The sequence below is a fragment of the Ranitomeya variabilis genome, chromosome 1 (genome assembly GCF_051348905.1).
Source record: "Ranitomeya variabilis isolate aRanVar5 chromosome 1, aRanVar5.hap1, whole genome shotgun sequence".
Lineage (NCBI taxonomy): Eukaryota > Metazoa > Chordata > Amphibia > Anura > Dendrobatidae > Ranitomeya > Ranitomeya variabilis.
In genome coordinates this window covers 829,022,411-829,050,172 of record NC_135232.1, presented here as the reverse complement: position 1 = coordinate 829,050,172, position 27,762 = coordinate 829,022,411, and the positions used below count along the sequence as shown (strand labels likewise).

General features: G+C 43.6%; 1 protein-coding gene across 3 annotated transcripts in view; it reads left to right on the top strand.

Moving 5' to 3' along the window:
- Window positions 1–832: 832 nt before the first annotated feature.
- The window catches only part of ANXA3 (annexin A3), a 111,688-nt gene continuing 84,758 nt past the window's right edge, over window positions 833–27,762 (top strand). Inside the window, exons 1-2 of one of the 3 annotated variants that reach the window (XM_077275488.1) lie at window positions 833–1,300; window positions 20,340–20,371. In XM_077275488.1, the coding sequence (XP_077131603.1) occupies window positions 20,357–20,371 (15 nt within the window). In that variant the 5' untranslated portion in view covers window positions 833–1,300; window positions 20,340–20,356. Of the gene's footprint in view, window positions 1,301–19,736; window positions 19,829–20,339; window positions 20,372–27,762 lie in introns of those variants that run through there. The other 2 variants (XM_077275483.1, XM_077275496.1) reach the window with 2 other exon arrangements.

Here is a 27,762-nt window from a genome sequence, read left to right as displayed (position 1 = left end):
GTGAAAGGCATCATATGTATTCCGTAATAAATTCACTTCATGGATCCAATATCTCCTTTGGGAAATACACTTTCTCTGCCGAAGTCGCAACTGCATCAAGCGAAATCTAACGAGCTCAGACACAAACATCTTGCTAGCAGAAGTTCACTCAATGCTTTCAAAATGGAGAATGTGTATGCACCCACACCCGACGCTGACAAGAGGAAAAAAAACAACAAAAAACTTTATTCAGTGCCTGAAGGCAGACAAACGGATGCTTCACGAACGGACATCAGAATGACATAAACGCAGTCACGTGCGTTAACGTGAAGCCAAATTATGAACAAATTTGGCTCATTTCTGTACATGCGTTTAACGGAGCCGTTAAACGGTATGTACTTAACGCAATATGAACCTAGCCTTAGGCTATGTGAACAGTTTGCGGATTCCACTGCGGATTTTTCCGCAGCGGAATTCCAAAATCCGCAGTGAAAACCCGTCGCGGTTTTTACTGCGGATTTATCGCGGTTTTTACTGTGGATTTATTGCGGATTCTTCTGCGGTTTTTCATCTGCCTTTTCCTATTGGAGCAGGTGAAAATCCGCAGAAAAGTGACATGCTGCGGAATGTAATCCGCTGCGTTTCCGCGTGGCTTTTTCCGCAGCATGTGCACAGCGTTTTTCGTTTCCCATAGGTTTACTTTGTACTGTAAACTCATGGGAAACTGCTGCGGATCCGCAGCGGTCAAATCAGCTACGGATTCGCAGTGGAATCCGCAAAGTGTGCACATAGCCTTAGGCTTTCTGTAGCTCAGGTCCCATGTATAAGGACTGGCCTGCTGTGTGCTGTATTCACAAGTTGTATAGAAAAGTGGAGGGAAATCAGTCAAGGTCCATTTTACTTAGACAAACCATAATTGTCATTGTGTGACAGGCACCCTGGTTTTTTCCGCTAATGCCCAGATTATTGCCAGTCAGTGGCACTGGGGTATAAACTGGTTTATGAGGCCAGTGCTGCTATATCCCGCCCTATCACTGCACTGGCTGCCGCCTCTGGAAACTTTTTCTCCTTCATCCCATATAACCGCCATCACGCATCGCCTCAGGTTCGGTAACGTTCCCCTTCCTGAGGTAACGCGCGGTGCACGCCGGGAGGACAGCACATCGGGTAGGTGTGAGCCGGCCGCTCGTCATCCCTCCTGCAGCAGGGGGGGAAGTGGCTGCTCGGGTGCGGCTGTTTGGGTAATCTGCTGCCCTCCAGACAGTCCTCGGCTGGCGGAGGAGAGAGCGGCCGCATCCTCGTCCTATAGCTGCTGGCACGGGTGAGTCCTAGGGACTGATTTACCTTGTATCCCCGTCATGTATGCCATCATTACGGGGAGGGAAAGTTGCAGGACTTGTGGATTATCTGTGAGTGGGACCTGACAACTGGCTGATGTCTGGGTATCTTTGCAATTCAGCCCCGGGTGTCAGGAGGACTTGAGAATCATGTTATGGCTTTAGGTTATTGAAAACCAAATCTAAAAGAAACTATTTAAAATAAATGCATAAAAGTGCAAGTGTGCGCATAGTCTAAGGGCACGTTCACACGCAGCGTTATTTACTGCCCAAAAAACACAAAGTTGTTGGCAGGAAAAACACTGCGTAAGCTAAATACTTCTTTACGTGCAGTTTTTTTTTTCACCCAATTCATTTGAATGGGTGAAAAATGCTGCATAATCCGGAATAGAATTGGGGTGGATTTCAAAATCGTACTAGCTCAAGAAAAATTCAAAGAGAAAAATTCAGCGCATGAATTTGAGTTTTAAAAACTCATTTAGTTTGCTGGCTCTGTAAAATGTAGCGTTTAGTCCACACACAAACTCACTGGAAAAAAACTGCAAAAATTACATTGTGTGAACATACCCTTGAGCTGGATTAAGAATGGGCATATGAAAAATAGTCTGATTTTGATCCAGGAAAAAAAAAATTGTATACATCATTTTTAAAACCAATATGTTCTCCTAGGTTGAAAGATGGCAGTGGTATGAATTGCGATATTTTTTTTGCACTTATAGAATAGGTGAATCTCATCGGAAATACAAAAGAGAATTGTAAATTGTAATCTGAGCAGCCCTATTCATTAACATTGGTCAGTGATCTGTCTGACATTCAGTGCATATAACACGCTCGTTTGAATGAACCCTTGGAACAACTGTAAGTGAGATTTCCTAAGGATGTTAGTTCCCGAATTATCAGAGTATCTTAACAGGCTGACAATCGCATGACGAACCTGCAAAAGGCTAGTTCGTCAGATTAAATTTTTAAGCTTGCTGAAAAATTATTGTATTTGGTGGCACATTTTCTTTTGAAAACAAAGTATTTGCTGCTGAGAACAATGATACCTTAGGCGTGCAAAAGGATCATATTAAAAATTGGTCTGCGCACATGGAAGTGCTGTAGGATTGGCGAAACGGGCTGTTAAAGGGCATCTGCCAGTAGGAACAACCCTCCTAAGCTGTCTATATTGGCATGTAGGTCATAGATTTGGATACAGACATGTGGCGCGTCTTTCCAATCCGCAGCATGTCTATTTATCTTGAGGAAAAATATCACCAGTCCAATATATTGGGCTCAGTGATTCCACACGGTTTAATGAACACATGCGTAAGCACCTGCGTTCAAAAGCCAGCAGCGCTTTGGATGCTGCGGACATGTGCTGTATCCAAAGCGCTGCCAATTACTGACCGTGGGGACGTAGCCTTAGTCTTTGTTCATACATACAGTTGTGTGAAAAGTGTTTGCCCCCTTCCTGATTTCCTATTCTTCTGCATGTTTATTACTTAAATATTTCAGGTCACCAAACAAATTTAAATATTACCAGTCCGTCACTGTAACCTGTTTACTGTAACGATATCTATAACCCTGTATGTAACCCCTTTCTCATGTACAGCACCATGGAATTAATGGTGCTATATAAATAAATAATAATAATAATACAAAATGCAGTTTTTAAATGAAGGTCTTTATTATTAAGGGAAAAAGAAATCCAAACCTACATTGCCCTGTGTGAAAAAGTGATTACCTTTTTTAAGAATGAAAAAAGGAATAAAATTTGGCTACTGAAAATGCTCTAATGTAAATATTTAAGTAAAAGAGGAGACCTGTACCATAATCCATATGATAAACACAATTAACAAAAGTAAAAAAAAAAAACACACCCTGAGAAATGATCAAAAGGTCATATAGAAAAATAATGATATAATTGAAAACTTAATCTTATCGCGCAAAGAACGCGGCTCTTCATATTCAAGTTTTTTTTCAATGTGCGGCTCATTTACCTGGCTGAGTTTGAGACCCTGGTCTACAACCTGGCTACGTTTTTTTTTTTTTTTTATGCTGATATATTGCATCAGTCTCAAGCTCAGTTTCTCTTTATGAGAACTTGTATAGAAAAATGATATAAAGTGAAGAATCGTGTCTTGAATAAAGCCTAATCACTGAGGGTGTGTGCAGAATGTTTAGTTTACTGGAGTGTGGGAGAGTTGACATTCTTGCATCACATCCTGAATGGATTGGTAACAGGATAGACAGGAATTTGTGCTTCAAGGCTTAACACTGAAAATCCTGGCCTCCAGTCAGATCAAAATTAATATCCCATTGAGGTCTGGATTTGAAATGATACTCCAAATCAAAGTGGAAAATCAAATTACAGGCTTCAGTGGAAGTGTCTAAAGACAAGGAAATGATGCTCAGTCGTGTGTGTGGCCTCCATGTGCCTGTATGACCTCCCTACAATGCCTGGGCATGGTCCTGATGAGGTGTCGGATGTCCTCCTGAGGGATCTTCTCCCAAAACTGCAGTAAAGCATCAGTCAATTCCTGGACAGTCTGTGGTGCAACGTGGTGTTGGTGGTGGAACGAGACATGATGTCCCAGATGTACTCCATTGGATTCAGATCTGAGGAATGGGCAGGCCAGTCCATAGCATCAATGCCTTCATCATGCAGGACCTGCTGAAGCACTTCAGCCACATGAGGCCTAGCATTGTCATGTATCAGAAGGAACCCAGGGCCTAGTGCACCTGCATATGGTCTCGCAGTGAGTGTGAAGATCTCATCCCGGTACCTAATGGCAGTCAGGGTACCTCTGATGAGCAAATGGAGGTCTGTGCGGCCCTCCAAAGAAATGCCTCACCACACCATTATTGACCCACTGCCAAACCGGTCATGCTGCAGGATGTTGCAGACAGCAGATCGTTCTTGACAGCGTCTGAAGACTCACGTGCTCAGTGTGAACCTGCACTCATACGTGTAGAGCACAGGGTGCCAATGATGAATCTGCCAATCTTGGTGTTCTCTGCAAATGCTAGTCGCAAGGCACGGTGTTAAGCTGTAAGCAAAACACCTACTTGTGGACGTTGGGCCCTCATATCACCCTCATGGAGTCTGTTTCTGACAGTTTGAGCAGACACATGGATGTTATCGGCCTGCTAGAAGTAATTTTGCAGAGCTTTGGCACTTCTCTTCTTGTTCCTCCTTGCAGAAAGGAGGAGGCAACATTCCTGCTGCTGGATTGTTGCCCTCCTATGGCCCCATCCATGTCTCCAGGTATCTGCTCCATGCACTGGACTCTGTGCTGACAGACACAGCTTCCCTTCTTGTCACAGCTCGCATTTATGTGCCATCCTGGATGTGCTGCGCTACCTGAGCAACTTTGTTCTAGACACCACCTCATGCTACTGTACCTCTAGGGGTGAAAGCAATGACAAAATGCAAAACTGACCTAAACCGCAGCCAAAAAGGATAAGAACATAGAAATGGTCTGTGGTCACCACCTGCAGAACCATTCCTTTTAAAGGGTTGTCTTGCTAATTTCCCATCATTTTTACCTGTTGTATGTTCCATTTGCACAACAGCAGGAGAAACTGATTCACAATCTGTGTGGCTTCATAACCGGACAGCTTGATTTCACTGAAGTGTGATTGACTTGGAGGTGGGTCGGTTTCACACATCCTGATATTTCTGGTCCTGGAAAAAACAGTACTGGAGATATAAGTATCCGTGTGTGTAATACTTGCGGCACACGTATGGCAACCATGTGCTGCATCAGTACCGCATGTATCGGTGCCTGGGAAGCATCGGCACCGTTAGCGCTGTTCCCCAGTGCTGGGTACTGAAGACCGCTCTAGTCACTCTCCCCTGCTCGCGCTGTGATCACCGCGAGCAGGGGAGAATGTTGAGTTACATTCAACTGATAACAGCGAGAGCAGGAGACGGCTGATGGAACTACTGCTTTCATCAGCCTATATCTGCTGAGGCTAATAACAGTGAGATCAGGCTGAGGCTGATGGGACTATTCATCAGCCGCCGCCTGTGCTATAAATAAATAAAACGGCATGGGTTCCCCCTGTATTTTTGATAACCAGCCAGGCAAAACTGACAGCTGCGGGCTGCAACCCTCAGCTGTCAGCATTATCAAGCCTGCTTATCAAGAATAGAGGGGTCCACATGCTGTTTTTTTTAATTATTTAAAAAAACAACGTGGGGTCTCCCCCATTTTTGTCAATCAGCCTTTCTAAACCAGGCAGCTGGGGGCTGGTATTCTCAGGCTGGTAATTGGCCATGGATATTGATCCCCTCCAGCCTACAAATAGCAGCCTGCAACCGCCCAGAAAAGGCATATATATATTAGATGCGCCAATTCTAGTGCTTTGCCCCGCTCTTCCCACTTGCCCTGTAGTGGTGGCAAATGGGGTTCATATTTGTGAGGTTGATATCACCTTTATATTTTCTGGTGACATCAAGCCCATGGGTTAGTAATGGAGAGGAATCTATAAGACACCTGTCCATTGCTAATCCTATAGTTGTATTGTAAATAAAGATACAGCAAGTATAAAATCTTTTATTTGAAATAAAAACACACTCTTCCATTTTTATTTAAAAATAAGTTATACTCACCTAACGCCCATTCCATTGAAGCCATCTCCTGTGAAAAAACAAAACAAAAAACAACCATATCACACACCTGTGGATTTCCACAGATCTCTTTTTGTCCCGACCAGGATGGACTACCGCTCTAGGGATGCAACATGGCAAACAGTAGTTGCTCAAGTGTTTGATAATGATCCCATCAATATGGAGATGGATATTTCAGGGAATGTTAGTGTGTTACAGACACAAATCAAAAGACTATTATACAGACGCACAAAGTTGTGGTGGAACAAGGCATTTTTGGAGAACTATATCAAAAAGAATTTGATCCCACGGGGTCTTCGCATCCAGATTTTTCCCTCCTTCCCCGTTTCTGATGAACAATTCACAAGCAGTTGGGAGGAAGTGTGCAATAAGGCTTCCATACAATTTATGGAGCTTCTTATTGACCTTGACAAAAAGACCCTGGTTACAATTGAAAGTGAGATTGATGACCTATATCTAAAATTCAAGAAAGTGGCCAGTAATGATACCTTGTCTACTTTTAATGCATCTATGGACAAAAATTCCACCGAGTGGGAAGCTCAAATTAAGACTACCCAGGCTAAAAAATTGATTCGGGATTCAACGGATTTTTCCAAGAAAACTGCCTATAGATGGAGGCGCATTGGTCACATGGGGCAAGAGCACAGATCTTCATCTGTTTCTTCAGTATCGTCTTCTGGGGAAGCTTCGGATACTTCGCAGCACTCTATGCAAACCCGTTTTGGTAATGTGGGTAAGAGGAAATGGGATCGTAAAACATCTCAGAACAAGCGTGGTGCCCACCATTTGGCATCCAGAGATACCCCGAAGGTAATTAATTTATCTGAACATTCTTTTAATGCTGATGAAATTTCTCTTCTCTCAAAGGGTTTTACTTTTTCACCCAGCATGCGTTTTGACCCATTTATGGCCTTGAAGGACTTACATTTCTTTGCACGTTCTTTGCTTTTCAAAAAATGGTACCACAACGAGGAACTTCAGCAGGCATTTCCCCTGCCAGAGGAACAATTGGCTCTTCAAACGTTAGAGGAACTTGCTCGTGAACATGTGAATCCCTCTCTGGGTAAGATACCTCCATCACTGTATCCAAGATCTAAAAAGTTTCCCCCCTTGTCACTGTGCTCTAATATTGACATTTTTGTTAAACTTGTGTCAAAAGACTTTGAATCGATTTCAACATCAATTAGTCATAATAATTTGTCAGTTGCTGAACAAAATAGTTTGAAAAGACTCAAACAAATTAAGGATGTGGTATTTAAGCCGGCTGACAAGGGGGGAAACATTGTCATCTGGCCCAACAGATTGTATCTGGCAGAGGCACATCGCCAACTGCGTGATACACTTTGTTACAAGAAATTGACGTTCAACCCTTTGACTGCATATAGAGATGAATTGTCAAAAATCTTACAACGGGCCTTGTCAGATGGGATAATTACTACCCAGGTTCGGGACATTCTCTTGGGTAAGGATCATCGTATCCCAACACTGTATCTGTTGCCCAAGATACATAAAAATTCTGTCACTCCGCCTGGGAGACCTATAGTCTCAGGGGTTGGGGGACTTACGGAAAACATTGGCAGATATCTTGACTCTTTCCTCAAGCCCCTGGTGGAGACTATTCCATCTTATTTAAAAGACACATCTGATTTTTTGAAAAAAATTGACTCCATCCACGTTGATGAGGATACTCTCCTTGTCACGTGTGATGTTGAGTCGTTATATACGAGTATTCGACACCAGGATGGCTTGAGGGCAGTTTCCTATTTTTTGTCCATGACCTCTCTCTCACCCAGTGATACCAATTTTTTGACTGTTCTTTTGCAGTTCTTATTAACCAAAAACTTTTTCCTCTTTAATGGATCCTTCTTCCTACAGCTCCAGGGAACAGCAATGGGGGCGGCTTGCGCGCCCTCTTACGCCAACCTGTTCCTGGGGCTGTGGGAGAGGGACCTATTCTCGTCGGATCGGGGTTCGTCAATGGAGCGGGTCCTTTTGTGGGCCCGCTACATTGACGACATTTTCCTGATCTGGCGGGGGACCCCTTCTCAATTACAATCTTTTTTTGAGGATCTCAACAATAATGAATTGAATATACGTCTTACCTACAAATTTGATTTTTCTCATATAGACTTTCTGGATGTCCTGGTGGAGAGAGGGATCGATGGGCTTTTAGGTGCCAGTGTTTTCCGTAAGGAAACATCGGTAAATTCTGTTCTTCATGCCACATCTTCCCATCCGCCCCATGTGATCAATGCGGTCCCGATAGGACAGTTTCTCCGTTTGAAAAGAATTTGCACCACAACTGAGGGGTTTGAGAGACAAGCTGAGGATCTGAAACAACGCTTTTTGGCTCGTGGATACAGCAAGAGGAGTGTGAAAAAGGCATACAACAGGGCCAGAAATACTAACCGTCAGCAACTTCTATTCTCTAATTCACAAATCAGGAGTAATCAACAGGTACGTATGATCACGCAATACCATTCAAGGTGGAGGGAAATGACACGAACATTGGCTAAGTATTGGCCTATACTTTTAGCCGATCCAACCCTGAAACAATATCTGCCAACGTATCCGTCAGTTGTCGCTCGGAGATCCAACAATTTGGGGGACCATTTGGTACGGAGTTACTTTCCACCTGTCACCCCGTCCCCCTTGTTTCCTACTTTTCCTAACCAAAAACCATCCCGATGGGGTTGCAAACCTTGTGGCAAATGCATTGCCTGCCCTAACATTAACAACGCCACCCACTTCGTATCCTCGGATGGTCGTGAATTTTTAATCACGCACTCTATCAACTGTAGTACCACTATGGTAGTATATCATGGCACTTGCCCTTGTGGCAAGATCTACATTGGCCTCACGACGCGCACTTTAAAAGTGCGAGTACGTGAGCATGTCTTGGATATTTTGGCAGCTAAAAAGGAAAACACTTTTGAGAATTTAAAAACAATTCCTCGACATTTCAAAACCTATCATGATTGTGATCCCTCAGGTTTTTCAGTTATAGGTATCGATCATCTTCTCACTACCTTACGTGGTGGTAATCTTAGTCGCCACCTCGCTCAAAAAGAATCACGCTGGATATGGCGACTTAAAACCTTACAACCCTCCGGACTCAATGAAACTTTGAGCTTCTCTTCATTCCTCTGAGTCATCCATTTTCCATATTTTTTAATTGGCTTTTTTTATGTATTGTGTTTTATTGTTTTAACATGTGTCTACCTCTCTCTAGTTTCCCTGTGTTATTGGATGCCTTAACATCTTACTTTTGATCCTTCATGACGCCCAGGAATTCGGATTCTTCAACATGACAAGCCTTCTACTATAAACAAAGTGGCAGGAGAGCGTGGACTGCAATATATATATTTTTATAACATGTTCCTATCCTATTTTATCCGTATTTTGTACATTATCACTTATTTTTATTATTTTGCACTTCACATATGTGTATTCACATGTTTGTATTTTTTTATGCATTTTAAGATTTGTAATTTTCACTATTTTTTTGTACTCAGTATTGCATCATGGATATGCCCTCCTTTGTGTATGCTTATCTTTTAGTCACACCCTGTGTTAGGTTCCATGTTGTGCCCTTTTAGCACTTTTTCTTTGTATATTGTGTCGAAACCCTCTGTGGCTCAATGGGAATATCCCCTACCATTGGAGAGGTATATGCATGTGCTTCTGTTCTTGGTTCGCGCCGTACCGGTGAGCGTGACCGAGTCTGTCGCCTTGCGTTATCCTCCCCTATCTCTGTTTTCTGGGTTATGGCACTTATTTACATATTTGGGCCACAGTGTTCACTGTCTCCAGTCCTGCCACTTTTTAGTGGCAGGTTCACTATGTTTTTATCTCTACACTCCTCTTAGCACTCTGGTATTATCCCCTTCATCCCTCCCCCTTTTTTTACCATCAGCAACGTTCTCTCTTTTTATCGGTGTGAGGAATGTATGCCGGTGCTCCATTCTCCGATTCACGCCGTACCGGTGGTCGTGACCGGAATGTTGCCCTGTGTCTTCCTCTCCCATTGTTTCTCTCCGTTGCTTGGGTTACGATATACAGCTGCACAATCAGTGCCACTGCCTTCCGCATGTTCTTCTTTTGCGCACGCGCGGTATGTCCTCCCTCTGTTCTGAGGTTTTTCTCCGTTGCCGTAGTGATATTATGCATACACCTATGAGTAGGTGTGACACTCTTTATTGAGGTGTTGTGCGCATGTACGGCTTTTTCTTCTGTCAGTTTTGCATCCTGGGCCCCTATTGGATCTCTCTTCTACTGCTTTATACAGCGCTATTGTATGCGCAAGCGCAGTTTATAATACAGCGTTCATATACAAGGGACCATAGGATTGGTGGACTCTTCCTTTAAATACCCCATTAATCTAATGGTACGCCACACCCCCGGAAGAAGGCATCGCGCCGAAACGCGCGTTGGGGCTCCTGGCAGTGTGGGTCTTTTCTCAGGTAGTATGATTTAGTGATTTCTTTACCCCTTTTTTCTTCACTGTTTCGGTCCTGTGTTACATGCGTAGGTGTTATATATTTTTGCACTAATGCACTTTAACTATTTATATACCTTTGCACTCTCAGTGGCTGCTCTTTTAAGTGTGCTTACTGAACTAGTAGCACACTAGCTTTATTGGGTGTAAACTTACTTGTATTACTTATACTTACCTGTCAGACCCACTCTGCCATTTTTTTGGTGATCATTAACTTACCTTGTCATGTCCCTTATTGTTATTATTGTTTTCCTATAGTGTCATTTAATAAAGTTCTATATTATTTTATTTGGTTCCTTTGGTGCTTTTCTTCTTTTTTGGTTTTTGCATATCACACACCTGTCTGACGTTCTGTCCCATGCTTATCTTTGATCTGTGGTGAACTCGGTGACTGCTGAGGTCACTGCAGTTCATTGGCCCTGCTGGGAACTCAGCCTCAGTGACCCACAGTAACCTCAATGAGGTTACTGTCGCTCAGTGATGCTGCACTCGCAGCAGCTCATTTATCAGTGGTTCTCAGCCTGGATACCCTCTTTTGCGCCTTCCAGGTTGAAAACTATTTATCCCCAGACATGGATTACGGTGTGGGACAGAATATCGGACAGGTGAGGGGGATATTGTGTTTTTTTTTTTTTTTTTTTTGTTTTCTTACAGGAGATGAGGGCTTCAATGGAATATGTGTTAGGTGAGTGTTTTATTTTATAATAAAAATGGAAGTGTGTTTTGTTTTAATTTCAAATAAAGGACTTTATGACTTCTGAGTGTTAATTTACAATGCAACTATGGGATTAGTAATGGATGGGCATCCTATAGACGCCTCTCCATTACTAAGCCGAGTGCTTAATGTAACCAGACAATACAAAGGTGAAATCAACCTCACAAATGTTACCCCACTTGCCACAGCTGGGCAAACCTCAGTATTGGCGCTTCTAATAGATGTGCATTTTCTGAGTGGCTGCAGGCTGCTATTTTTACGCTGGGGTGGTCAACATCCATAGCCCCTTACCAGCCTGAGAATACCAATCCCCAGCTGTCTGCTTTAGCAAGGCTGGTAGTAAAAAATGTGGGGACCCCACATCGTTTTTTTTTTTTCCCGCATAAACTAGTTTATTAATTGAAACCAGCATATACAGTGGGTACGTAAAGTATTCAGACGCCTTTAAATTTTTCACCCTTTGTTTCATTGCAGCCATTTGGTAAATTCAAAAAAGTTCATTTTTTTTCACATCAACCCCTTCACCCCGAAGCCAGTTTTCAACTTCCTGACCAGGCCATTTTCTTCAGTTCTGACCACTGTCACTTTATGAGGTCTTAACTCTGAAACGCTTCAACGGATCCTGGTGATTCTGAGATTGTTTTCTCGTGACATATTGTACTTCATGATAGTGGTAAAATTTATTCAATTTGACTTGCGTTTATTTGTGAAAAAAACAGATATTTGGTGAAAATTTTGCAATTTTTAAACTCTTAGTTTTTATGCCCTTAAATTAGACAGTCATATCATACAAAATAGTTAATAAATAACATTACCCACATGTCTGCTTTACATTAGCACAATTTTGGAAACATAATTTTGTTTGTTAGGAAGCTATAAGGGCTAAAAGTTGACCAGCGATTTCTCATTTTTACAACCAAATTTGCAAAACCATTTTTTTTAGTGACCACCTCACACTTGAAGTGACTTTGAGGGGCCTAAATGACAGAAAATGCCCATACGTGACACTATTCTAAAAACTGCACCCCCCAAGGTACTCAAGCTTCACAGGAATTTTTGGAATGTTTAAAGGGACTCTGTCACCTGAATTTGGAGGGAACAATTTTCAGGCATAGGGGCGGGGTTTTCAGGTGTTTGATTCACCCTTTCCTTACCCGCTGGCTGCAATATTGGATTGAAGTTCATTCTCTGTCCTCCATAGTACACGCCTGCGTAAGGCAAGATTGCCTTGTGCAGGCATGTACTACGGAGGACAGAGAATGAACTTCAATCCAATATTGCAGCCAGCCGGTAAGGAAAGGGTGAATCAAACACCCGAAAACCCCGCCCCTATGCCTGAAAATTGTTCCCTCCAAATTCAGGTAACAGAGTCCCTTTAAAGGGCCACTGTCACCCCTTCCAGCCGTTATAAACTAAAAGAGCCACCTTGTGCAGCAGTAATGCTGCATTCTAACAAGGTGGTTCTTTTAGTTTTTGGTGCATGTATTCCCAAAATAAAGCGTTTTATAACTTCTCCAAAATACCTGTCTTTTGCCAGGGAGGCAGGTCCTCACCCCCCTGCTTGAAACGCCACACTGCCGTCACTCAAATCTTCAGGGGCGCCGCCCCCTTCGCGCTGTTTTTGCATGAAAGCCGGCGCCTGCGCTGTGTAGGACTGTTTGGTGCAGGCGCAGTGAGCTCTGGCCGTCTAGCGTCACAGCCAGGCTTGCAGACTGCGCCTGTGCGGCCACCCACCTTGGTAATCCCAGCCCCGCACTGTGCATAATGCATAACACACTGCGGGGCAGGGATTACCAAGGTGGGTGGCCGCGCAGTCTGCAAGCCTGGCTGTGACGCTAGACGGCCAGAGCTCACTGCGCCTGCACCAAACAGTACTACACAGCGCAGGCGCCGGCTTTCATGCGAAAACAGCGTGAAGGGGGCGGCGCCCCTGAAGATTTGAGTGACGGCAGTGTGGCGTTTCAAGCAGGGGGGTGAGGACCTGCCTCCCTGGCGAAAGACAGGTATTTTGGAGAAGTTATAAAACTCTTTATTTTGGGAATACATGCACCAAAAACTAAAAAAGCCTTGTTAGAATGCATTACTGCTGCACAAGGTGGCTCTTTTAGTTTATAACAGCTGGAGGGGGTGACAGTGGCCCTTTAAAAAAAAAAAAAAAAAATGAACATTTAACTTTTTTTCACAAAATTTTAACTTCAGATCCAATTTGTTTTATTTTACCAAGGGTATCAGGAGAAATTGGACCACAAAAGTCGTTGCAAAATTTGTCCTGAGTACGCCGATACCCCATATGTGGGGGTAAACCACTGTTTGGGCACATGGCAGACCTCTGAAGGGAAGGAGTGCCATTTGAGTTTTCAATGCAAAATTTGCTGGAATTGAGATCGGACACCATGTCTCGTTTGGAGAGCCTCTGATGTGCCTAAACAGTGGAAACCCCCCACAAGTGACACCATTTTGGAAAGTAGACCCCCTAAGGAACTAATCTAGATGTGTGGTGAGCACTTTGAACCTCCAAGTGCTTCACAGAAGTTTATAATGTAGAGCCGTAAAAAAATCATATTTTTTTTCACAAAAAATGATCTTTTCGCCCCAAATTTTCTATTTTCCCAAGGGTAACAGGACAAATTAGACCCCAAAAGTTGTTGTGCAATGTGTCCTGAGTACGCTGATACCCCATATGTTGGGGTAAACCCCTGTTTGGGTGCACAGGAGAGCTTGGAAGGGAAGGAGCAGTGTTTTACTTTTTCAACGCAGAATTGGCTGGAATTGAGATCGGACGCCATGTCGCGTTGGGAGAGCCCCTGATGTGCCTAAACAGTGGAAACCCCCCAATTCTAACTCCAACCCTAACCCCAACGCACACCTAGTCTAATCCCAACCTTAACTCTAACCACACCCCTAACTCTAATCCCAACCCTAACCATAACCCTGACCACACCCCTAACCCCAACACATTCCTAGCCCTATTACCAGCCCTAATCTCAACCATAACCCTATCCACACCCCTAAACCTGACACACCCCTAATCCCAACCCTAAACCTAATCCAATCCCTAACTTTAGCCCCAACCCTAACTTTAGCCCCAACTCTAACCCTAATGGAAAATGGAAATAAATAAATTTTTTTAATTTTATTATTTTTCCCTAAATAAGGGGGTGATAAAGGGGGGTTTTACTTTTATAGCTGGTTTTTATAGCAGATTTTTATGATTGGCAGCTGTCACATGCCCACAGTCATGTGAGGTCTTGTTTTTTGCAGGACGAGTTGACGTTTTTATTGGTACCATTTTCGGGCACATGACATTTTTTGATCGCTTATTATTCCGATTTTTGGGAGGCAGAATGAACAAAAACCAGCTATTCCTGAATTTCTTTTAGGGGGGGGGTCGTTTATACCGTTCCACGTGTGGTAAAATTGATAAAGCAGCTTTATTCTTCGGGTTGGTAAGATTACAGTGATACCTCATTTATATCACTTTTTTTTTTTGTTTTGGCGCTTTTACACAATAAAAACTATTATATATATATATATATATATATATATATATATATATATATATATATATATATATATATATATATATATATATATTGTTTTTGCATCTCTTTATTCTGAGTGCTATAACTTTTTTTTATTTTTCTGCTGATGATGCTGTATGGCGGCTTTTTTTTTTTTGCTGTACAAGATGACGTTTTCAGCGGTACCATGGTTATTTATATCCGTCTTTGATCACATTTTATTTCACTTTTTGTTCGGCAGCATGATGATAAAGCATTGGTGTTTTTTTTTTTGCCTCGTTTTTTATTTATTTTTTTGCGGTGTTCACTGAAGGGGATAACTAGTGGGATAGTTTTATAGAGCGGGTCGTTATGGATGCAGCGATACCAAATATGTGTACTTTTATTGTTTGTTTTTTTATTTACATAAATAAATGGATTTATTGGAAAATATTTTTTTTTTCTTTATTTGGGGATTTTTATTTTTTTTTATACATTCTATTTTTTTTTTTACTTTCTAATATTGTCCCAGGGTGGGACATCACTATATTTCATCAGATCGCTGATCTGACACTTTGCATAGCACTGTGTCAGATCAGCAATCTGACGGGCAGTGCAAGAGGCTTTCCGGCGCCTGCTCTGAGCAGGCGCCGGCAAGCCACCTCCGTGAAGGACCCGGAAGAAGCCCCGCGGCCATTTTGGATTCGGGTACTCCTTCCAGAACAACTCGATCGCATCGCGTTGTTCCGGAGGGAGAGCGCAGGGAGCCCCCGTCCCTGCGCAATGCCCCTCTGTCGCTGTCACTACTGACAGCGGCATCAGAGGGGTTAAATGCCCACGATCGGCGCTAGCGGGTGTCACATACAGCTGACACCCGCATGCGATCGCTGCGGTGCTCACTGTGAGACCACTCGATCGTGCCGCCGTACTAGTACTGCGGTTTGTGGGAACTCAGTTCCCGCAGAGCAGTACTAGTACTGTGCATGTCGGGAAGGGGTTAATGTACACTCTGCACCCCATCTTGACTGAAAAAAAGCAAAAATGTAGACATTTTTGCAAATTTAATAAACAAAAAAAAAAAAAAAAAAAAGAAACCTGAAATATCACATGGTCATAAGTATTCAGACCCTTTGCTCAGACATTCATGTCACATGCTGTCCATTTCCTTCTCATCCTCCTTGAGATGGTTCTACTCCTTCATTGGAGTCCAGCTGAGTTTAATTAAACGGATAGGATTTGATTTGGAAAGGACAAACCTGTCTATATAAGAGCTCACAGTGCGTGTCAGACCAAATGAGAATCATGAGGTCGAAGGAACTGGCCAAGGAGATCAGAGACTTGTGGCAAGGCACAGATCTGGCCAAGGTTACAACAGAATTTCTTCAGTACTCAAGGTTCCTAAGAGCACAGTGGCCTCCATAATCCTTAAATGGAAGAAGTTTGGATCACCAGAAGTCTTCCTAGACCTGGCCGTCCAGCCAAACTGAGCAATCGTGGGAAAAAAGCCTTGGTGAGAGAGGTAAAGAAGAACCCAAGATGACTGTGGCTGAGCTCCAGAGATGCAGTAGGGAGATGGGAGAAAGTTCCACAAAGTCAACTATCACTGCAGCCCTCCACCAGTCAGGCTTTTATGGCAGAGTGGCCCAACGGAAGCCTCTGCTCAGTGCAAGACATATGAAAGCCCACATAGAGTTTGCTAAAAAAAAAAACACATGAAGGACTCCCAGACTGAGAAATAAGATTCTCTGGTCTGATGAGACGAAGATAGACCTTTTTGGTGATAATTCTAAGTGGTATGTGTGGAGAAAACCAGGCACTGCTCATTACCTGCCCAATAGAATCCCAACAGTGAAACATGGTGGTGGCAGCATCATGCTATGTGGGTGTTTTTCAGCTGCAGGGACAGGACGACTGGTTGTCATTGAAGGAAACATGCATGTGGCCAAGTACAGAGATATACTGGATGAAAACCTCTTCCAGAGTGCTCTGGACCTCGCCAACAAGACAATGACCCTAAGCACACCGCTAAAATAACAAAGGAGTGGCTTCAGAACAACCCTGTGACCATTCTTGACTGGCCCAGCCAGAGCCGTGACCTAGACCCAATTGAGCATCTCTGGAGAGACCTGAAAATGGCTGTCCACCAACGTTCACCATCCAACCAGACAGAACTGGAGAAAATCTGCAAGGAAGAATGGCAGAGGATCCCCAAATCCAGGTGTGAAAAACTTGTTGCATCATTCCCATGAATACTCATGGCTGTACTAGCTCAAAAGGGTGCTTCTACTCAATACTGAGCAAAGGGTCTGAATACTTATGACTATGTGATGTTAAGTTTTTCTTTTTTAATTATCAAAAATTAGTACATTTCTGTTTTTTTTTTTTTTTCAATCAAGATAGGGTGCAGTGTACACATTAAGGCTAAGTGCACACGTTGCAGAATTGCCGCGGAAATGTCCGTGGCAATTCTGCAACTCCTGCCGCTGGTATATCGCATGTGGAATTGGCATGCGTTTTCACGCTAAACACTAGCGTTTTGCAAGCTAACTAGCTTGCAGAATGCTAGCGTTTTCCAAGCGATCTGTAGCATGCCCGTGCAGCATCAATAGTAAAAAGATCTAATGTTAAAAATGATTAAAAAAAATAAAATGGTTATTCTCACCTTCCAACGGCCCCCAATCTCCTCAGCGGTGCACGCGGTGGCTTCCGTTCCCAGGGATGCTTTGTGCGAAGGACATGGGATGACGTCACGTGACCGCAATGTCATCCCAGGTCCTTCGCACAAAGCATCTCTGGAAAAGGAAGCTGCCGCGAGCTCCCCTGAGAGGCGGGAGGACTCCGGGTGCCATCGGAAGGTGAGTATATCACTATCTTCTTATTTTAATTCTTTTTTTTTTTTTTTTTTAACAGTGATATGGTGCCCAGTCCATGGAGGAGAGTCTCCTCCCCTCCACCCTGGGTATCATCCGCACATGATCCACTTACTTCCCGCATGATGGGCATAGCCCCATGCAGGAAGTAAGCTGGTCAATGCATTCCTATGTGTGCGGAATCACCCGATTCCGCAAATTAATCAACATGCTGCTTTTTTTTTCTGGAATGCATTTCTGCGGCGGAAAAAAAACGCAGCATGTGCATACAAAATGTGGATTGCATTCTATTAATAGGATGTTTAATGTGAGCTTTTTTTCGCAGTTTTATAGCGAAAAATCCGGAACGTGTGCACACAGCTTTAAGGGAGTCTGTCACCCCCAAAATCGTATATGAGCTGCAGCCACCGGCATTAGGGGCATTCTGTAATGCTGTAGGTAACCCCCGATGTAACCTGAAAGATAAGAAATAAAGGTTATATTATACTCACCCAGGGGTGGTCCTGCTGCGGTCCGGGTCCGATGGGCGTCGCGGTCCGGTCCAGCGCCTCCTATCTTCATACGATGACGTCCTCTTCTTGTCGCGACTTCGGCGCAGGCCTGCTTTGTCTGCCCTGTTGAGGACAGAGCAAAGTACTGCAGTGCGCAGGCGACGGGAAAGGTCAGGTTTTTCTGTTAATGTTGATGATTATGGCTTACAACTAATGAAAACCCAAAAAGTCATTATCTCAGTAAATTAGAATAATTAACAAAAAACACCTGCAAAGGCTTCCTAAGCATTTAAAAGGTCCTTTAGTCTGTTTCAGTAGGCTCCATAATCATGGGGAAGACTGCTGACTTGACAGAAGGCAGTAATTGACACAGTCTACAAGGATGGTAAGCCACAAAGTCATTGCTAAAGAAGCTGGCTCTTCACAGAGTGCTGTATCCAATCATATTATTGGAAAGTTGAGTGCAAGGAAAAAGTGTGGGTGAAAAAGGTGAACAAAGCAATCAGCTTCAGAAAAGGCCATTCAAAAAATTGGGGAAGATTCACAAGGAGTGGGCTGCTGCTGAAGTAATTTCTTAATGAGCTACCACCACACACGTATCCCGGACATGGGGTACAAGTGTCACATTCCTTGTGTCAAGCCTCTCATGACCAATAGACTAGGCCAGAAGCGTCTTACCCCTCAGCCAAGGAGAAAGAGAACTGGACTGTTGCTCAGTGGTCTTAGGTGTTTTCAGATGAAAACAAATTTAGCATTTCAATTAGAAATCAAGGGTCCAGGGTCTGTAGGAAGAGTGGAGAGGCAGACAATCCAAGCTGCTTGAGGTCTAGTATGAAGTTTCCACAATCAGTGATTGTTTGGGGGGCCATGTCATCTGCTGGTGTAGGTCCACTGTGATTTATCAAGAGCAAAGTCAGCGCAGCCATCTACTAGGAAATTTTAGATCACTTCATGCTTCCCTCTGCTGACAAGCTTTTTGGAGATGGAAATTTCATTCTCCAGCAGGACTTGGCACCTGTCCACACTGCCAAAAGTACCAATACCTGGTTTAAAAACAACAGTATCACTGTGCTTGATTGGCCAGCAAACTCGGCTGACCTTAACCCCATAGAGACTCTATGGCGTATTGTCAAGAGGAAGATGAGACACCAGACCCAACAATAGACGAGCTGAAGGCTGCTATCAAAGCAACCTGGGCTTCCATAACACCTCAGCAGTGTCACAGGCTGATTGCCCCCATGCCATGCTGCACTGATGCAGTAATTGATGCAAAAGGAGCCTCGACCAAGTATTGAGTGCATTTACTGAACATACATTTTGGATTTTAAAATTCTTTTTCAAGCTGGTGTTATAAAGTATTCTAATTTACTGAGATAATGACTTTTGGGCTTTCACTGACTGTAAGCCATAATCATCAACAATAACAGAAATAAACATTGAAATAGATCACTGTGTTTGACTCTATATAATGAGTTTCACTTTTTGCATTGAAGAACTGAAAAAAATTTACTTTTTGATATTCTAATTTAGTGAGAAACACTTGTATGTATGTATGTGATATAGTGTAGATGCATTAAATTACTTGTCTATCAATCTTCACTAGTTTCCAGTATTATTTTGGTATTCTCACGAGTCAATTGAGCATTCATCGTTGTCTTCCCTCCCTGGAACACCTGTGTGGAGCTGTGCTCAGAACGAGGGTCCTTTTTAGACTTGCCATAAATTGTGAAAGCGAAGTCCGATCCACAAACGGACCCCTGGGTAATCCAGCTAGTCTGATTGGAAGTCACATCTTTGGAAACTGGGAAAGACAGAGATTGGTAAGTATTTAAAGGGAACCTGTCACCAGGTTTGGCTGATACGAGTTGCGGCCACCACCTCTCAGGGCTTATATACAGTACTCTCTCATGCTGTAGATAAGCCCCCAACCCGACCTGTAAGAGAAGAAAAATAACTTTTATTATACTCGCTTGTGGGGCGGTCCGGTCCGAGGGATGTCACTCTTCTTGGTCCGGCGCCTCACATCTTCTTAGTTATTTTTCAGTTCTTCCAGGTCGGGTTGGGGGCAGATATAAAGCATTATAGAATGTTGTATATCAGCCCTGAAAGTTGATGTCCGCATCTCATATCGGCCTAACCTGGTGACAGGTTCCCTTTAACACTACCTACACTACGTCACCAAATATTTGAAAAGAATTAGAAAATGACATTTTTGTTGAGGGTGTTTTTTTTTTTTCATCATAAAAAAGCTTTATGGTTTATAAATGTCTTTGGATAATAAATATAAAATGTAAATTATTGTTTTAACTTGACTTTTTTTAAATTTTGTAGGTTCCCTTCTCATCACCATGTCGTCTGTGTGGGTAAGTATAGACTATAATCATGATGCTTATGTCATAAACCAAGCTGGAATGCCCAGTGCAGTGCTTCTCAATCTGTGAATCGCTAACTTTTTTGAGGTGCCACTGGAAAGAAGAGTCTTTTCTTCTATAGTCCATTACTGATTTTTTTATTTTTTTGCTTATTTTAATATTCTTGGTTCAGGAGACAAATGGAAAAATATCGCATCAATTTATCTTACATGTTTTGCCTTGGACTACAGGTCCAAGTATAATCAGACTTGAAAAAAGATTTAGAAGCTGTGGTTTACTAAAACTGATAAATTCATAAAGAGGATTGATACTTGCAAAGTGTACCTGACATTTCAGGTAACATTTCAGAATAAACAGTCATGTTTGTTTGTGTAACATGAGACGAATAATGCTATTTTAGACCAATAGGTCACTTGTATCTTGCATTTTTCACCATGTGTCTCCGTAGCAAATATCCATTACTAATTGGCAATTGTCTTTAAACTCCGTGATGCAGTGACTCTTCAGCTGTTCAGTGATTTGAAAAAAAAAAGTGCATCCGTATCCTTGGTCAAGTAAAATAAAAAAATCTATTGCTTGACAATAAAATCCTCGATACCCACTATGCACAAGATTACAAATTTCAGACCTATTGCAAGAGTCAGCCGGCGAGGGTGGTGCCAGCACAGGGTGTCGTTGCCGTCTTGAATTCTGAGCTCTGTTGTGCACCTCCACACCGCTTTGTTCAGCAGCTCACAGATGATGGCTTTTTACTTTTCCTTGTCTAGTTTGTTTGCACCAAAAATTGGTGCATTTGTGGCACATAGTGTTGCCCCATTAGACTACATCCCCTTTCTGTCTAACCTCTCCATTTTTCAAACAAGCCACATTGGATATGGTGCAGAAATTCTCTAAAACAAGTATTATAGTGCACGCCATGAAAGACTCAGTTGCACCCCAATCTGGCTCATTCAGTTTGATAAATCTTCCGTATGTATGAAAATTAATCCGTTGATCATAAATTGATTCAACACAGTGGTGTACTTGATATGCACCAAACTTATGTTTTTTACCCTTTTCAACCCTACAACAGTCAGAAAGGTCATAAAATGCACTAAATTTATTCCTGACCTGCACAAAAATACATTTGTAAATTACTTCAGTCATTTGGTAGTGACTGTAAAAGACAATTTTCCAATACTGCTCTTTACTGTGGAGAAAATATGATCCAAAACGCTCTATTACCTCAGAGTCTGTGAAAATTTTTGATTTAAAGAATAGACTCAGACCTTATCCAATCCTCATCCTACCCTTCCCAATCTGTTCTCCCTCCTTCATGATTTTGAATTGATCTCAGGTCTCAAGATAAATATAGAAAAATCTGAAGCATTATTCGTAAACACTCCAAAAGATGTGCAAACCAATATAATCTCCCAATTTAAGTTCACAAGAAAGGAGCATTACTTGACCGACCTTGGTATTAACCTTACAACCAATAAGTCGACTCTGTTCAAATGGAATTACACCCCACTTATACAGAATCTTCAGGCTGACTTAGCTAGGTGGTCCCCCTCGACACTGTCCTGGCTAGGTAGGCTACATGCGGTGAAAATGGTATCATTACCTCGCTCTTTATATCTATTCCGATCCCTCCCGATTGCAATACCAACTAAAACGTTCCTCAATATGCATACTATGATTTCCAAGGTTGTGTGGCAAGGAAAGAGACCTAGAATCTTACAAAAAATTATGTTTCATCACTGGAGATTGGGAGGACTATCCTTGCACAACTTCGCACTATATTTCAAGTCAGCCCAAATAGCCTTACTAACTAACACGTGTTCACATACCAGCAAACCTAGATGGGTTCTCTTAGTCATTTCTCACAAAGCCATTCTCGTTACCAGATCTCATCGACTACAGAAAATCTCCTACAGGGATTGACTATCACAGCACCTTTCTCAGTCCACTCTCTAATACTCTGGAGGAAAGCAAGATTCAAATTTAAATTGCAGTCCAACCCCTCCCCGCTAATCTCATTATTTAATTATCCAATGTTTTTGCCTGGCCTCCAGTCCCATCACTCTTCATGGTGGAAGCTGAAAGGGATCCCCATATTAAAACACCTTTGCTCTCCTTTCAACACTTTACTTTATTCAAAAATATAATCCCCCAATCAGAGAAGCCATGCATGTAAACCAGATCCTTCACTTTGCCAAACAAATTTTTCCAAATAAGTTCCCTCTCAATGCTTCAAGCTGTGAACAAAAATACTTAAATAACCCCCTGGGAAGGGGAACAATGTCATTAGTCTATTTAACCATCAACCCTCCACATAAGAAAAACTAAAAAAAAAATTGTAAAATTGGAGGAGAATTTAGGCTTCACTATATTTGTGGAGGACTGGCGGCGATGCTGTGATACACTATCAAGAGGTAATCACTAGTGATGTGCGAGTATACTCTTCGCTCGGGTGATCTCCAAGTATTTGTTAGTGCTCGTAGATTGTTTTTGGTGCCTCAGCTGCATGATTTACGGCTGCTGGACAGCCTGAATACATGTGGGAATTCCCTAACAAACAGGTATTCCTCCCATGTATTCAGCCTGTCTAACAGCCGTAAATCATGCAGCTGCGGCAACGAAAGCTAAATCTCCGAGCACTAGCAGATACTCGGAGACCACCCGAGCATGCTCGGGAAAACCCGAGCAACGAGTATACTCGCTCATCACTAGTTGTCACCAGACGTCTCTGGTGGAGACTTCACTGAGAGTTCTCCACAGAACATATCATGTCCCGGCAAAACTTCATAGCATTTACCCAAATGTTTCAGACAAATGTTTAAGGGGATGCAATTTACTAGGAGATATGAAACATATATTTGGTGGACTTGGCCAAAGGTATCAGACCTGTGGCATGAAGTGAAACTTCTTATTGAACAAATGTTTGGTAGGACAGTCCAATTAGACCCCTCTATATTTCTCCTAGGGGCAAAACACCCGGGATTCACTAACAACTAAAGGTACCTTCACACTAAACGACTTTGCAACGAGAACGACAGCGATCCGTGACGTTGCAGCGTCCTGGATAGCGATATCGTTGTGTTTGACACGCAGCAGCGATCTGGATCCTGCTGTGATATCGCTGGTCGTTGCTGAAAGTTCAGAACTTTATTTGGTCGTCAGATCGGCGTGTATCGTTGCTTTTGACAGCAAAAGCAACGATGCCAGCAATGTTTTACAATGGTAACCAGGGTAAATATCGGGATACTAAGCGCAGGGCCGCGCTTAGTAACCCGATATTTACCCTGGTTACCATTGTAAAAGTAAAAAAAACAAACCGTACATACTCACCTTCTGCTGTCTGTCACACGTCCCTCGCCGTCTGCTTCCCGCACTGACTGTGAGTGCCGGCCGTAAAGTAAAAGCAGAGCACAGCGGTGACGTCACCGCTGTGCTGTGCTTTACGGCCGGCACTCAGTCAGTGCGGGAAGCAGACGGCGAGGGATGTGTGACAGACACCGGAATGTGAGTATGTACTGTTTTTTTTGTTTTTTTTACATTTACAATGGTAACCAGGGTAAACATCGGGTTACTAAGCGCGGCCCTGCGCTTAGTAACCCGATGTTTACCCTGGTTACCCGGGGACCTCGGCATCGTTGGTCGCTGGAGAGCTGTCTGTGTGACAGCTCCCCAGCGACCACACAATGACTTACCAATGATCACGGCCAGGTCGTATCGCTGGTCGTGATCGTTGGTAAATCGTTTAGTGTGAAGGTACCTTTACAGAGACTGGCAAATTTTCTATTTATGGTCGCCAAAATCCACATAGCAATGTGGAAGTCCCCTTCACTCTCTATCTCTCTGGTAAGATAGAGGATGAATGCTATCATGTTATATGAGCGTATTGAAGCCACCAGAGCTGAGATGTGGGACCCCTTCTTTAAGATATGGAACCCATGGATAGATCTAGATCCGTACTCACAACTAAATCAGACCCTATGTCTGTCACCCTGATGAGGCAGGTTCTGAGGGACTTAAGGAAGATGTTCAAACAAAAAATTAGGGGTTTAATCGCATGTCTCTGTTTGAGCAGACCTTATCATAAATTATATCCTTTCTCTCTCTACCTTTAAGTTAACACACATGACCCAATCTGATTCTAAAATTCTGACTATTTTATGTTGTTGGCAGTGCATGAAATGGTTGATAGTAGACTGGTGTAAAACACACTGTGGATTACCTGTTTGTCTTCCCTTTGTACTGCTCCCCCCCCATCTTCTTCTTATCTCCCCCTATGTCAAAATTTGTATTTGTTCATTATTATTGAAATTTACACCTCCCTTGCGTGGGAGAACCTAACCAAACTGTTATATACTTTCAATATTTTATTTCTAAATCAATAAAACCTGTTGAAACTAAAGAGTAGACTCAGAAAAACCTTCCCGGATCTTGGCCTCCGCCTTTGATTATTTTGGCTCTTGCGTTAAGTGTGGTTTATATTATAAGATTAAACAGTGATCTACATTTCACACCTTTATTTTTTAACTGTTAGCCATAGGAAATGCATACATCTATAGAAAATGTTTGACTGTGCTAGCATACAGTGGTGCTTGAAAGTTTGTGAATCCTTAAGAGTATGTGCCCACTATTCGGAGTTATGAAACTGCCAGCTGTGAGAGCATAGTGGATGGGATTTCAAGAGAGAGAGACATGTGGCGTGTCTTTCCTGACCGCAGCATGTCAATTTCTCTTGGGGAAACGCTAGTCTCAGCAAGAAAAATTACATGAATAGAATGTATTGAATGCAGTGAATCTGCACAGTTCAGTGAACACATGCGGATTTACCTACATTCAATAGAAGGCAGCGCTTTGGAAGCAGCAAACATACCGCTGCCTCCAAAGCACTGCTATTTCTCCTACGCCTCATTGGGGGACACAGGACCATGGGTGTTATGCTGCTGCCACTAGAAGGACACTAAGTGAACATAGAAAGATAAACTCCTCCCCTGCAGTATATACCCTCCTGCTGGCTCTAATTGAACCAGTTCTTGCTTAGTGTCTGTAGGAGGCACTTGGGTCTGGTTTCAGACCCCAACGTTTTTCGCCTCTATGTATCCTCTCCTGGAGCCAGGCCTACAGCTGGACATTCTGCCCTGTTCCATGGACAACAGTGGCCCCACTATGGCGTCCATGCAGCCCCCAATGCATCACCACTGATTAAAAGAGGATGATGGAAGGAGGCTGATATTCCCTCTCCACCTCCCTGGCTATGGGGATGGTGGATTGAGGGGGGAGTCCCACGACCAGCAACACTGCAGCCCCAGCTCTGCTACATCACCTCAAAATGTGAATATGACTGCGGCTGGCACCATCTGGTCTGGTCGCAGAGACAGGGTCCTGGTCCCTGGGGGGGAGCGGTGTCATCGCGTCCAGCTGCGTTTTTACACCGCTTTATTCGTCTTATCTGTTTGCGCCGCTGCCGGCGTTCATTTCCAGCAGGCTTCACAAATTTAGCCCCCAGCTTCTAGCTGGCCTAGGCCGTGTTTTCATGGCTCCGCCCACCATGGCCGGCGCCGCCCACACTTCTGGCGCTTCTCGTCCTAAACGAGAGGCGCCCCTCCTGCTCTCGGCAGCCATCTTTCTACACCTCAGGATACAGAGCCGGTTTCCTGACTGCGGTGGCAGTAACAGCAGCGCTGCGAGGAGTCGGGACACTGACACCTTCCTTGGGGACACAAGAGCAGGACCTGGGTAAGCTGAATCCACTGGAGCTGACAGCTTAACCCCTTCTCTGCATTCTTTTTTCTGCCCATTTTCTCTGGTCTCATACTCCCTCTATCTTTTCAAGGGTACGCTATGTCTCAACCTAAGGCATCCAAAAAAGCTAACAAAGCAGTGTTTTATGCCTCATGTACCACTTGCCTTGCCCCGAGCTCACAGTACTCCATTCTGCACGGCTTGTGACACGGCTTGGCATGCGCCCAGGAGCCACCCACCCAGCGACCTCGGTGAGCCTAGTCCCCCTGAGTGGGCTGAGTCTCTGTCACGATCTATGGCTTCCCTGGCCAAGGCAATTGACTCTCTCCGGAATCCCTCCTTAAGTCAGGATGTCGGTTTGCTGGCCGCTTGAGGCCCCTTGCGAAGGTCGGGAACCGTCGACTAGCAGGGGTTGTACTCTGTCTAGAAGTGCTCAGGCTTTAAAAAAAGGACCCATGACATGTCCCCCGAGCTTGCTCTTGCTTTGGTGTCCCTGAGTTCAGTTTCTTGCTCCCCCTCTCCAGAGGTTCGCAGCGAACATGATTCAGAATACGACTCTGATGCGTCCCTAGTCCAGGACTTGTAGCACTATCAGGAGACACTTGATTCCATCATTGAGTTACTTAAGACTCTGAGGGTAGACGAGGAATCTATATCTGTTCTGGATCATGTAGTGTCTTTTAAGAGGGCTTGACATCCTCACAGGGTGTTCGGCAGTCACCCTGAGTTTAAGAACATCGTCCAAAGACATAGGGATCTACCAGATAAACGGTTCACAGGTCAGAAGCCTATTGAGTCAAGAGATCCTTTTGCGCCTGAGTTACGGAAGGATTGGCTAGTCTCCTTCAGTGGATCCCCCTGTAATCACGTCTTGCATCCAAAACGCTTCTTTCCTTGCCTGATAGTTCCTCAGTCAAAAAATCCCACTGACCGTCAAATTGACAACCTTGCTCGGTCAGTCTTTGAGGTCTCTGGAGCTGTGCTCTTTCCATCTTTTGCCTCGACTTGGGTGGCTAAGGCTATGGTCGCTTGGGCAGTAAGTTTAACCGCAGCCATTCAGGATAGTGTTCTTCTCCTGGCGGCAGCAAGCCTCTCTAGTCAGATATCTCAGGCCAGGGATTTCGTAGTAAGCGCTTCTTTAGATGCGGCCAATTGCGCTACAAAGGCAGCAGCAAATGCCTTCTCCACCAGGAGTATAATCAAAAGGAAGTCTAGCACTCAACTTCAGTAAACGTAAATGATGTTTTATTTAGTAGCACTCGAAATGTTTCAGTCCTATCATGGACTTTCATCAGTCACGTGCCAGTTATGGCACTGGCACGTGACTGATGAAAGTCCATGATAGGACTGAAACATTTCGAGTGCTACTAAATAAAACGTCATTTACGTTTACTGAAGTTGAGTGCTAGACTTCCTTTTGATTATACTAACGGTTTGGGAACCTAGTCTATGCACCACAGTGTGACTGTGCACACGGTGTTTTCACATACGCTTTCTCCACCAGGAGGGCGCTATGGCTCAGAGAATGGCGAGCGGATTCTGCTTCCAAAAGGTCATTAACTTCTCTGCCTTACTAGAGCGGTCGCTTATTTGGAGAAAAGCTGGACCAACTTATCTCTGACGCTGCCAGAGGGAAGAGCAAATTC